We start from the raw sequence: 13,060 nt of genomic DNA, 5'->3' as shown, positions 1-13,060 counted from the left end.
CCTGTTTTCCCCCGTCTCTGTGGTACAAAGATCTGCAAATAAACGTAACTCATCTTAGGAAGACATATGCCAATAGGTGTATAAACAATGTAATTGTTAAATAGCTATTTTCTTCTACTGGCTCCTTCCCAAAAGTCTTAAAGATAATTAAAAAGAATACAGAGTAGGAACATCTGGTTTTTAGTATTTTGGCTTATTGGAAAAAGGGGTCCGTGCTTGGAAGAACAACTCAGGAGACCAGCCAGCTGCCCCTTCTAACATATCCCCTGAATAATTTGCACTTGAGAGGAGACTCTTGCCTTCTGAAGGAGAACAAGTTTCCAGGACTGTATCGTTTAAAAACAAGGCCTTGGTGACACCTGCAAATACAGGAGTTGTTAGAATCCTGGCTGTATCCCCAGGGTTTAATCTCTCATTTTGGAAGCACACATCATTTTCACTGGTCTCTTTGCTTTCAGAAATAGGGTTCCTGCCAGCGTGCCCACAGGTCGATTGCAGGTCAGCAGCCCAGCTAACTGTTTTTAAGTCTAAAGATCCAGTTGATTTCAACCTTTTGTTCGCAGATGGAGGGATCCAATCCTCAAAGTTGGCAGGCGGTTGGCTGTTAAGGAACTGCTGTGAAACAGAGCTATGACTTCCTTTCTCTTCCCCATTACTCAGCCTTTCACGTTTCACTAACCTGCCAGTAAGCTGCTGCAACAGAGTGTTTTGAAAGGAAGACCTAGATCGCTTGCATTTGGAATGGATTTTAGTGGGATTTTGGGGGGTGAAGATAGTGACAGAAGAGCTTTCCCCAACAGGCCACAGTTTCTGGAAAGGTTTTGTCAGAGGAGTCGACTGTAAATAAGGAACAAAGTCTTGAGCGCTAACTGAATTGCATTCTGAAGGACAAAAGGAGTAAGTTACTGGTGTACTGTGCTTACTAAAAGCAGGAGGGGACCTGTGTAGGGATGAGCTCAGTTTTGAACTGTTACAGAGAACATCATCTCCAGGATAAAGCACCAATTCAGAAGCTGTGACCCTTTCTGTCAAAGTATCTTCCTGTATTAAAGAATTACATGATTTATTTAGGAATTCTACAGGTTTTGCTACCTCTCTTGCACTTGTATCAAAGAGATCAGCAGAAGCATTGTAGCTGCCTTCAGGGAAGATACTGTTCCACAGCATCTCTCTCCTGTTAACACTTTTGAAGGTATTTTCTGACAGTTCTGTCAATGGTTTTAATTCTCTTTTATACAGCCTTCTTGTATTGCTGGGAGTTGTTGGATCAGAGTCCCATGCCCCTGTGAATGTAAGATCTGTTCTTTGGCTTGGTGTAGAAGAAGAATTTTCTTTATTTTTGCAACCTGCTAAACAGCTATCATGTGCAGAACACACACAGGTAGCTGCCTTGCTCCTTTTTAAGCAGGAGGTTTCTCCATGTTCAGCAGTACACTGCAGACTAATAAAAGACCAAGATGACTTTGAAATGTTCATATTTGCTTCTTTGGGCTGCACATATCTGCTCTCGGAAACAGAAGGCTCTGATGTAACTGGCAAGGACTGTGACAGAATAGGTAGACAAGGGTTAGGTATAAAGCAAGATGCTCCACATTCCTTGTCAGTTGAAGATAAAACACTAGAGGAAGACTCACATTGTGACACCTCATCACTCGGAGGATTTGCATTCGACTGAAGACAAGCAAACAGTATATTCTCCCAACTACCATTCTCTGCTGGTGGCAAGAACCTCCCCAAGATGCTCGCTTCAGGCAAATCAGCAGCTAGTAGGGTTTGCCTGGGATACGATTTATTAAGATTTACACCCAAGTTGCTACTTTCAAGAAGGGTCTGTTTGCCTGCATCAAGGCTGGGTGATGTTACAACACTCTTGCCACCTTCTATTCTGGCTAAAAATTCATTTAGGCTTTCTGAGAATGGGAGCTCATCCCAAAGCATAGAGTCCGTCTGAGACGCTCCAGCTACATTTATGTGATTAGATGCTGAGGCATCTCTCTCATAAAAAAAGGAGTTGTGGGATTTTTCTGGGTAAGAATAATTTCTACTATTAGTCTTTGGGTAGATGCTTTTTACCTCAAATTCCAAGGGATGTCGTAACAACTTGGAACTGTTTCCATGTAAACACTCTGTCTTTGAAGAGGATACTCTCTCTAATTTATCAGTTGCAGAGATACTGCCAGTCTGACGAGTGTGTGAACTCAATTCATTATCCTCCTCCTTATTTCCTTCCTTCACAGAAGAGCTACAAAACTGTGAATCCCCAAAAGTTTGATTGTTGAGGCTTACACTGCACCATTCTGCAGAGACAGGCCTCCCCTCTTGTTCATGCTGTTCACTCACCAGCTTTCCCACTTCCAGAGTGGGAAAGTCTTCTGCTGTTACCCAAGCAACAGATGAAGTCAGGCTGAAGGACTGCTGCCAGGACCCTAAAAAAGTTTCTCTGCCACTAGACTGAACAAAACAGGAGTTTCTGCTCAGGCTAGACAAACTGCTGAGCTCACTGACAGGTTCATCTATTGGAGCTGAAGATGCATCAGGTAAGTATGAGCTGTTATTACAGCTCCTGAATTTTGCCAACTGCAGGAGCTGATCAAAGTAGCTGATAACAGTAAAGCCAGTAACAGCAGCATTTGGCAGGAAGATCTGGGAAGCTGTAAGCTTTTTTGTACTTCTATTAATTCTGGAACAGTTTTGCAAGATGCTGCTGACAGCAGAACGCCCTCCATCTTCACTTGCACAACCCTGGGGGGAAAAAAAAAACAAAAAAACCAAACAAATTAAAAACTTAGTACAATGCTTTATTTTGTGATAGAAAAAAAATATAAATTAATGCATGTCTTTTAAGTCAGGCTTAAATTTAGGTCTTACTTTTTGTCAGGATCTGCAGGGAAGAGAATACAAAACAGTCTGTCACACAAAGCAGTATGCCCTGGGAAATAAGCACTGGCAAGGGCTATAAAGGGCATCACAGTGAGAGGTTCTTTGCTTGTTGCAATTACGCAGAGTTTTGGAGCTGGAAAAACAACCAAGAATTCTAAGAAAGGACTTCACAGAAAATTTCTTCCTCCCTTTAGGGCACGGGGTGCTTCCGGGCTTCCTCCAGTGCAGTTCTGTGCAAATGGCTGACTGCCTAAGGCCAACACTTTTCTTTTATCTAGGAGGCACTGGGCAGTACTTGAAGCAAAGCCCTCTGGTACCAGATACCTGACTTGGCAGCTCAGCTATCAAAGCCAGCATGATATTTTCTATGCACTACCTCTGTGAAAGGGAAATAAGCTACAACCTTTATCTTCTCAGATTTATTTGGAGAGTAGTGTTTCAAACCTGCTTCTCTCTACACAGAAATTTCAGGTAAAAAATGACATTAAAAGCAGAGGGAATTAGCCAATGTTTTGAGAAGTGGAAAAACCCTTTTCCTCCTCCCCCTCAAGGTCTGGCAATGCCAGAGAGGCCAAAAAGCAAATATAGCTGTCTCAAATTCAACAACCCTCCTAGCTCCTGAGTCTATGCAAAGGTTGAGGCTGAAGGCTGTTAGCCAAGGACAATATCCTTCTAGGTAAGTCTTAAAAAAGTATGTTGATTCTGAGTTTTATCTGGCAGAGTGCAACTGTATGCATAGCTGAACACAACTATATGGAACTGTTTACAGCCAAAGGCTGAACAAATGGTCTTCAAATGTGTCTTCAGTCCTTGTGTGTGCATGAGCAGCAACAACGCTGTTGATATGTAGAATTACTTATATTTGTAAAGGCACCAGACATAGAGACCTGGTCATAGAACCATAGAATCACTTAGGTTGGAAAAGACCTTTAAGATCATCACTTCCAACTGTTAACCTAGCACTGCCAAGTCCACCACTAAACCATGTCCCTAAGCACCACACCTACACATCTTTTCAATACCTCCAGGGATGGCGACTCAACCACTTCCCTGGGCAGCCGGTTCTAATGCTTGACAACCCTTTCGGGGAAGAAATTTTTCCTACTATCCAATCTAAACCTCCTCTGCCGCAACTTGAGGCCATTTCCTCTTGTCCTGTCTCCAGCCACCTGACAGAAGAGACCAGCACCCACCTCACTACAACCTCCTTTCAGGTAGTTGTAGAGAGCGATAAGGTCTCCCCTCAGCCTCCTTTTCTCCAGGCTGAACAACCCCACTTCCCTCAGCCGCTCCTCGTAAGACTTGTGCTCCAGACCCTTCACCAGCTTCGTTGCCCTTCTCTGGACATGCTCCAGCACCTCAACGTCTTTCTTGTAGTGAGGGGCCCAAAACTGAACACAATACTCGAGGTGCGGCCTCACCAGTGCCAAGTACAGGGGGACGATCACTTCCCCAGTCCTGCTGGCCACACGATTTCTGATACAAGCCAGGATGCTACTGGCCTTCTTGGCCACCTGGGCACACTGCTGGCTCATATTCAGCTGGCTGTTGACCAACACCCCCAGGTCCTTTTCCACCGGGCAGCTTTCCAGCCACTCTTCCCCAAGCCTGTAGTGTTGCATGGGGTTGTTGAGACCCAAGTGCAGGACCCAGCACTGAGCCTTGTTGAACCTCGTACAATTGCCCTCGGCCCATCGATCCAGCCTGTCCAGATCCCTCTGTGGAGCCTTCCTACCCCTGAGCAGATCAACACTCCTGCCCAACTTGGTGTCATCTGCAAACTTACTGAGGGTGCACTCGATCCCCTCGTCCGGATCATTGATAAAGATATTAAACAGAACTGGCCCTAATACTGAGCCCTGGGGAACACCACTTCTGACTGGACACCAACTGGATTTAACTCCATTCACCACCACTCTTTGGGCCCGGCCATCCAGCCAGTTTTTTACCCAGCAAAGAGTACACCTGTCCAAGTCACAAGCAACCAGTTTCTCCAGGAGAATGCTGTGGGAAACAGTGTCAAAGGCTTTACTAAAGTCTAGGTAGATGACATCCACAGCCTTTCCCTCATCCACCAAGTGGGTCACCTTGTCACAGAAGGAGATCAGGTTGGTCAAGCAGGACCTGCCTTTCAGAAATCCATGCTGACTGGGCCTGATCGCCTGGTTGTCCTGTACATGCTGTGTGATGGCACTCAAGATGATCTCCTCCATAACCTTCCCCGGCACCGAGGTCAGACTGACAGGCCTGTAGTTGCCCAGGCCCTTCTTGTAGATGGGCATCACATCTGCTAATTCCCAGTCAACTGGCACCTCCCTGGTTAGCCAGGACCGCTGATAATTGTTCGAAAGTGGTTTGGGGAGCACTTCCACCAGCTCCCCGAGTACCCTTGGGTAGATCCCATCTGGCCCTATAGACTTGTCTGTGTCTAAGTGGTGTAGCAGGTTGCTAACCATTTCCCTTTGGATTATGGGGACTTCATCCTGCTCCTCATCCCTGTCTTCAAGCTCAGGGAGCTGTGTATTCTGAGAACAACTGGCCTTACTATTAAAGACTAAGGCAAAGAAGGCACTAAGTACCTCAGCCTTTTCCTCATCCTTTGTCACTATGTTTCCCCCTGCATCCAATAAAGGATGGAGATTCTCCTTAGCCCTTCTTTTCTTGCTAATGTATTTATAGGAACATTTTTTATTGTCTTTTATGGCAGTAATCAGATTAAGTTCTAGCTGGGCTTTGGCCCTTCTAATTTTCTCCCTGCATAACCTCACAACATCCTTGTAGTCCTCCCGAGTTGCCTACCCCTTCTTCCGAAATTCATGAACTCTCCTTTTTTTCCTTAGTTCCAGCCAAAGCTCCCTGTTAGCCAGGCCAGGCTTCTTCCCCGCCAGCTTGTCTTTTGGCACATGGGGACGGCCTGCTCCTGCGCCTTTAGGATTTCCTTCTTGAAGGATGTTCAGCCTTCCTGGACTCTTTTGCCCTTCAGGACTGCCTCCCAAGGACTCTGTCAACCAGGCTCCTGAACAGGCCAAAGTCTGCCCTCCAGAAGTCCAAGCTAGCAGTTCTGCTGAGCCCCTCCTTACTTCTCAAAGAATTGAAAACTCTTATTTTGTGATCGCTATGCCCAAGACAGCCACCAACCATCACATCACCCACAAGTCCTCTGTTCGCAAAAAACAGGTCCAGCCAGACACCTTTCCTAGTTGGCTCACTCACCAGCTGTGTCAGGAAGTTAGCTTCCACACACTCCACGAACCTCCTGGACTGTTTCCTCTCTGCTGTATTGTATTTCCAGCAGACATCTGGTAAGTTGAAGCCCCCCACAAGAACAAGGGCTAGCGATTGTGAGACTTCTCCCAGCTGCTCATAGAATATTTCATCTGCCTCTTCATCCTAGTTGGGTGGTGTATAACAGACTCCCACCATGATATCTGCCTTGTTGGCTTTCCCCCTGATTCTTACCCATAAACACTCAACCCTATCACCATCATTAAGCTCTAGACAATCAAAACACTCCCTAACATACAGAGGTACCCCACCGCCTCTCATTCCTTGCCTATCCTTCTGAAGAGTTTACAGCCATCCCTTGCAGCGCTCCAGTTCTGCAAGTCACCCCATCATGTTTCCGTGATGGCAACTATGTCATAGTTTTCCTGCTGCACAATAGCTTCCAGCCCCTCCTGTTTGTTTCCCATGCTGCGTGCATTTGGTGAATGGTTCCAGTTAAATAAAGTTAATCCATGAAGTCCTCGAACTTCCATGACTTAAGATGCTGTGCATTAGGAAATTCCCAGCTCAGATACAAACCTCATGGTACCTGTGGGAGAGGAAAACCTCCTGCCAGGTAGGATTTAGTTCACAGACTTCATAACATGACTCACACAAGCACCACTTGAAGAGACCTTAGAAGACTGTTTCTATGGAAATATTACTAAGAACTAATATTTCAAAGTCTGTTAAACACATAAAAGAGCCACAGATGCATATGTTGAACAGCTGTACTTTTATCAACATTTTTAAACATGCTCTTAAATCCAGAAGTATCAAAATGTTGCAAGGGGATGAGTTTCTCCTTACATGTCAGACACCAGGAGACTATGCAGCATGGGAAAGGTAGGACAGTGCTTGAAAAGACAGTCTGATTCTTGCTTGAACTGTACATGGTTTTTCACAGACTCCAAGCTGTTACTGATATGCACAGGAGCTGGCACTGCTCAGGCTCTCTGAGAAGCAGCCCTGACAGGCTGTCAAGCTGACTACTGCCATTCAAGATGGCTTTTGGATGTGATTCATTTAAAATAACACAGGAGTCGGGGGAAGAGGAGCAGAATCCTTCCCATGTCCTAGCCCTAAATTTTCTCAAATTCCCAAAAGATGTTGTACATGATGCTTTGGTAACTCAGTCTATGCCTCTGACTGGCTACAAGCTAATGAAAAAACTCATTGTAAGAGAGTAATGTGGATTAAAAGTTACCTTCACTCCAAATATAAATCTTTTTCCAATGAAACAGGTTTCCACTGCTTGAACTAACACTCCTGGAGGTGCTTCTGTGTTTGTTTCTCCTGACAGCTGATTGAGGTCTTGAATACACCTTGAGTAAAAACATACAGAAGTATTGGACTAACAGAGGAAGGCTTATATAGCATTTTAGCTGTAGTATAGGTAGGACACATATTAAAGAGAAGATACTGTGGTAGCTTAAACTAAACACAGAATGAAAACAGGAAACCACAAACCTATAAATTTGATTGTTTAGTTTACTTAATTTCTTAGTGAAAGAGAAGGAAACAAAACAACTGCTCTGAATAGGTTTAATATACACACGACTTTCAGGTTTTCTCTGTGTGGCTGTGATTTTTGTATCAACACTGCATAATGCTCTCAATATGCTGCTATTGCTTACACATCCTTTCTGCCCGCATCTTTACAGCAACAGCAATATCCATATTAAGACATGCAAATAACTCTGTTTTTTCACAGCTGACACCAGTACAGCAGTCTAGTGTAGAATGCCTGCCATGAGTATGTTATTAATGATGCTAATATAGGATTTTAAAAGTGTTCATCTTTGACCCAGTGATAACACAAGGCATTGGAAAATAACAGAATAGAGAAAGAAGCAGTGAATGTATCTGAATAGCCCATCCTGGCAGTCTCCCATGTCAGAAAGTCTGAAGCTTATAATGTGGGTGGTCAGGCTCTGAGGACTAACAGGCTTTCTTAGAAATCCCTCCTTTCTAAAGGAAATCTCGTCACATTGAAGAAAAGTCATAAGATGCACACTTTTTTTTTTTTAAATCCAAACTGTTAAAGAAAACAAAACCCAAGGGCTCTATCTTTACCTTAAGATTCTTCTTCTAAAATCTTGAGGAAAAATTATGTCTAAATCTCTGGAAAAGCCAACTTACTTAGTAACGTAACATTAGACAAAGGAAATTCAAGCATCTCAGATAAAGGAGGAAGGACGCAAGGAAGAAGCCCAACCAACCAAACTGTGAAGCTCACTTAGCAGGTAGCTGTAGCTGCCTTCAGTAGATGAGTGGAGGATCTCTTCTACTACATAGAAGTAATCCATCTCAAAATTTCAAGATTTCAGGAAGACACCAAACTTTTCTCAAGGTGATGGGTACCAAGGAAATGCTGGAAGGGAGCACTTTAGAAGCTTCTTCCCACTCGTCTCCCCACCATCCAAGCTCATCTCAATTTTTTTAAGCTGAAGAAAAAGCAGCAGCTATATATTTAGAAACAATCCATTCCTTACCTCTGCAGATTTTCTGCGGTGACACCAAAGAATGGATCTAAGCAACTTCCAAACACGGTAATGTCAAACAAATCATTAGTGTCAGCAATCTTTAGGGACAATCTATATCTGTAGCTTGCATCTTTAGCTTCACCTGTGCAGCCACATTTTACACAGTTAAACCTGACAAGACAATAAAAGGATAAAAAAGATTGAACACATGAACTTCTGTTAATCACTGCTGAGGTAAGAACTTATCTGCAGCCCTAAGTATTACTACTATAATGTATCAAATATTCCATTACAAACTATAAGATTCTTTCTTATTCTTTACTCCTTGAGGCATTAATCTCACCACACACTCAGCAAGGTGTCTGTATCATGACAGAATCCCTCTGGCTTCTTTTACTGATTTATTAAATGCTAGCCTGTTGTGAAGTTGGAGAAAGACAGTGGGCTTTTACCCGCTGGGGAGTAATTTTTAATTACTTGCATGCCCATTTTTTGCGTTTTGTTCTGGTTTTGGATTTTTCTTCCTGCAGCTTTAATATAATACCCAGATTTAAAAAATCATCAGGAAACAGCACTGTTATCGTTTACTTCAACAGAAGTAAACAACAGATATTCTTGCTTTGTAAAGTCAGCAATGTGCTGACATTCACTGATGTACTGTTCTTCTGTGTGTCACAGATTTCACATAGCAGTGGGATTAAAAAGGAAATCCCATACCTTTCTGGACACACAGTAAGTGGAAGAGTCATACAGGACTACCTGATGCATTGCACACATAAAATGAGAAGAAATTAAAAAAAATCAGGCCTTGATTTGCAGGGCTTTCAACCAATGCTTTCCAACCTAGGAACAGCACTGAAGAACTAGACTGCAGGGGATGCACTTGGAAGCTATTAACACACATAATTTATTCTCCTAAACTGTTCTTCGATACTGCATGGCACTGAATGCAATAGAACTCTTGATCCGTAACAACCTGCAAGCCCCTACTGGAATACAAAGAGATCTAAATAGTGTTAAGTAACATAAATATCTGAAATTAGCACTTATTTCTACAATGGCTGGATTTTCACCAATTTGTTTCAACTTGTGTTCAGCTAACGGAGATTCCCAAGGCCTCTGACCGTTACAATTAACGATCCCCCAAACAGGACATACCTCCTAGAATCCAGTATCAGCCTAGAAAAGCATTTTTGACAGGCAGGATAGAAGAAGCAGGAGTTCTGGACGGAAATTACAGAGGCAGCCAAGAGTCCTCTCACACTATTCATGTGCTCACCGCATCACCTGAAACAAGTAAGTCAAAACAGTCCAAAGAGTTCTCATTTCTTGAGATGTTAACATTAACTGCTTTTAGCTAGGTTTTTTGAACATTTTGAAAGGCAGCCCTCAGGAAACCATGATCTCTGTTTGAAAATGGTAGTCCAACTGAGGCAACATCTATTATTACCCTTAATTAACCCTTTAAAAATAATGAAGATATGTAATAAGAAGCAACAGGCTGCCCAGGGAAGTGGTTGAGTCACCATCCCTGGAGGCATTTAAAAGACTGTAGACGTGGAGCTTAGGGACAAGGTTTAGTGGTGGACTTGGCAGTGTTAGGTTTACAGTCGGACTCGATGACCTTAAGGTTCTTTTCCAACCTAAATGATTCTGTGATTCTATGTGTTCATGATATTTGCATACTACTGCAGATAAATCATGCAAATTCCCACTCATATTTAGGGAATCTTTATTAGAACTATCCTTGAGCACAGCACTGCAGCAAATTGGTTTCTGTTTTTTTTCCTTAATTTAGAATGAAGTCACAACATGGGGTTAAAAAATGAAATGATTCTACACTTGTAATTCTGCAAACGCCTTCAATACCAATGACTTTGAAAGGAGAGGATGCCCAAAAAATCACAGAAGGGCTACAATAGCAACTATATTCATGCCCTTTGAGCCAAAGGAACAGCTCTACAGTATTTACCATTGATTTCAAGAAAGAGGCCATATGGATATAACAAATAAATGAACTGAATATCTAAATAAAGAGGAATTAATTTATTTTTATTCAGTATTACTTTCCTGCAGAATTATCTTGCCTTTACTATCACTATACTTTCAAAAATATCTGTTTTTAGGAAATGTCCCCTATTTTAGAAAGTTAACTTTTTTCTCAGCAGATGCTAGAAACATATAGACAAAAATACTCTAAAGCACCTTAAATCATTCAGTTCCAACTTAAATGACCAAAATCTTCTCTACAGCTGAATTAAAGGACACCTTAAAAATCCTTCTTTGCACAAGCACTTTTATCACAGTAATAGCTAAATATACAACTCTTCTCAACCTAAGCTGCCGAATAAACTCAGAATAGGAATTGAATTCACATCTTCATCCCAGAACTCCCTCAGGGAGGCAGAAGGCCAAGGAGATAAAGGAGACTCAAGTACAGCTTTTACATGCTAAAACCATTCAATAATCAACAATGATGTTTTGTTAGTATTTTGCCACAAAAAAAAGGTCAATTTACAGGCTATCCCTTTGCCCTCAGGGGCACCGTTCTCAACATTCTGGTAAAAACAATCTCTGTAACATGAGTACTAGAAAAATGTGAGTGGCTAAACTAATTACTCTGAGTAGTTCAGAGAAGAAGAGAAAAAAAACCCCCAAACAATCAGCTATCCCAATATTGCCCATGGCAGAAAGGTGAGGAAAACATGAGGAACACAGAGGCAGGAAAAGGTAAAAGCTTTACTGGGGGGGCCAACAAAAATGAAAAAAATCTGTCTTCTGAACATGTATTAACAAGAGACCCATTTGACCTAATATATTAAATGGTGCATGCCTTCAATTCTTGCCAAAACAGAACTATTTTATTTTAGTTACAGTACAAGATACCAGTAGAAAGTACATGGAAAACATATCAATATATAGAAAAGAAATAATAAAATTAAGTCTGATTTTGTCGTTGTCCAAGAAGGTGGGCTTGGAGAAACCAGCACGTGCTTCGCATTCCAACTGGTTTTCAACTTAGAACTATATAAAGAACGTATACTGTTGTCTGCAGTTTTTAATGAAATAACCCCCCCCCTACACCCCGGAAAACACAGCAAATACTTCAAGTATTCCACTAGGAGATGGGAGATAAAGCATAGCATGTACGTATTCACACCGGTTCTGGTAAGAGTTCCTTTTAGAGCAAACAGACTCAAGTTCTACACCTCTATTTCCCTTTGGCAGAAATATAGCACATAAGTTAAAAAAGGACTGTACAAACAGATCTGCTTTACTTTTTTTTTTTTTAATAAGCAGACCAAACCAAACCTCTGGTCCCAGCCCGGGAATCACACAGCACTCCGGGCGCTCCCCACCGCCAGCCTCCAAAGAGCGCTGCCTTTCAACAGCCCTGAAGTCTCACCGAGTTTTCCATCAGTGCCTGCTGCCCTCCAGCGGGCTCATTGCCTTAAACTCTCCCTAACAAAAAAAAAAAAAAAAAAAATCGAAACGCACAAGAAGAGTTGTAACAGGTCTCACGCTGCAGTTTCTACCCCTTAACCAGCAGCCTCCTCGCCCACTCCGGCCCCGAGACGCCCCCGGAGGCCGACAGCCAGCAGCCAGGCCGAGCTCGCCGCCGAAGGCCGGGCGGAGCGGCCTGGCTTCACCCCCCCTCCCCGTCGCTCGGCCTGGGCGCTTGAAGCTTGGCTCAACCCCCAAGGAAGCGCTTCAGTTCCTGAAGCATTACCGTTCTTACCGACCTGCCGATTTCAGCACCGTTATACGCCGTCTCCCGGCCCCAGGGACCGCGCTGAAGGGACACGGCGAAGGGCAAGGGCTGCCCTCGGTGCCCTCGGGCCCGCAGAAAGGCGGTTACCCCGGCCGCGCCCCCATCGCCTCCGCGCTGGCCCCGGGGAACCGCGGCCGCGGCCGGAGCCGCCCCAGCTCTGAGGAGAACCCGGAAGACCGAAGTGGCGGTTGCCGCGGGCCGTTGCTGGGGGCGGGGACGAGGCTGCGCTCACCCAATCGCGACGCAGCCCGGCGGCAGGGACGCCCCACTTGCCCAATAACAAAGCGAGGGCGTCAGCCTCGTTGTCACGCGGCAGCCGGCGACCCGCAGGGCGGATCACGTGCTTTCACGCAGCCACTCGCCGCCTCCTCACAGGACGCCCATCCAAGCCGCCGCAGCCAACCGCGAAAGCGCGCGCGAGCGATCCTGGCCTCCGCAGCCAGTCGGAAAGCCCCGCTACTTAGTGCCCACCCCCTCCACGTGTGATAACCCCTCCCACTTCGAGAGGGGTGGGGTGGGTGAGTCGCCTAGCACCGCCTTAGCCCAGAGGCGCACGCGCGGCGCCGCCTTGCTCCGCTGGGTCCCGCCGCCCGCCGCTCCCCGCGGGGGGCCGTCCCGTCCCGGGGCATCCCGCGGGGCCGCTATAAAGCGGCGGGCC

The 13,060-nt window shown here is 44.5% G+C and overlaps 1 protein-coding gene across 5 annotated transcripts; it reads right to left on the bottom strand.

Moving 5' to 3' along the window:
• Positions 1 to 12,540, bottom strand: DDIAS (DNA damage-induced apoptosis suppressor). 5 transcript variants are annotated; one of them, XM_010576549.1, is made up of 7 exons: positions 12,370 to 12,540; positions 11,943 to 12,092; positions 9,789 to 9,917; positions 8,640 to 8,801; positions 7,352 to 7,469; positions 2,341 to 2,742; positions 255 to 359 (listed from the first exon to the last, which is right to left on the bottom strand). In XM_010576549.1, the coding sequence occupies exons 3-7, from the start codon at positions 9,899 to 9,901 to the stop codon at positions 336 to 338; spliced, it is 819 nt and encodes a 272-aa protein (XP_010574851.1). In that variant the 5' UTR covers positions 9,902 to 9,917; positions 11,943 to 12,092; positions 12,370 to 12,540; the 3' UTR covers positions 255 to 335. The 5 variants fall into 5 exon arrangements, with proteins under 5 accessions (XP_010574848.1, XP_010574847.1, XP_010574849.1 ...); XM_010576546.1 differs by having other exon boundaries at positions 1 to 2,742; positions 12,361 to 12,540; XM_010576545.1 differs by having other exon boundaries at positions 1 to 2,742.
• Between the last annotated feature and the right edge of the window lie 520 nt (positions 12,541 to 13,060).

Source organism: Haliaeetus leucocephalus, unplaced genomic scaffold (assembly GCF_000737465.1).
Source record: "Haliaeetus leucocephalus isolate CR32 unplaced genomic scaffold, Haliaeetus_leucocephalus-4.0 Scaffold536, whole genome shotgun sequence".
Lineage (NCBI taxonomy): Eukaryota > Metazoa > Chordata > Aves > Accipitriformes > Accipitridae > Haliaeetus > Haliaeetus leucocephalus.
Note: the sequence above shows the minus strand (reverse complement) of the source record. Positions and strands in the feature narration are given on the sequence as shown.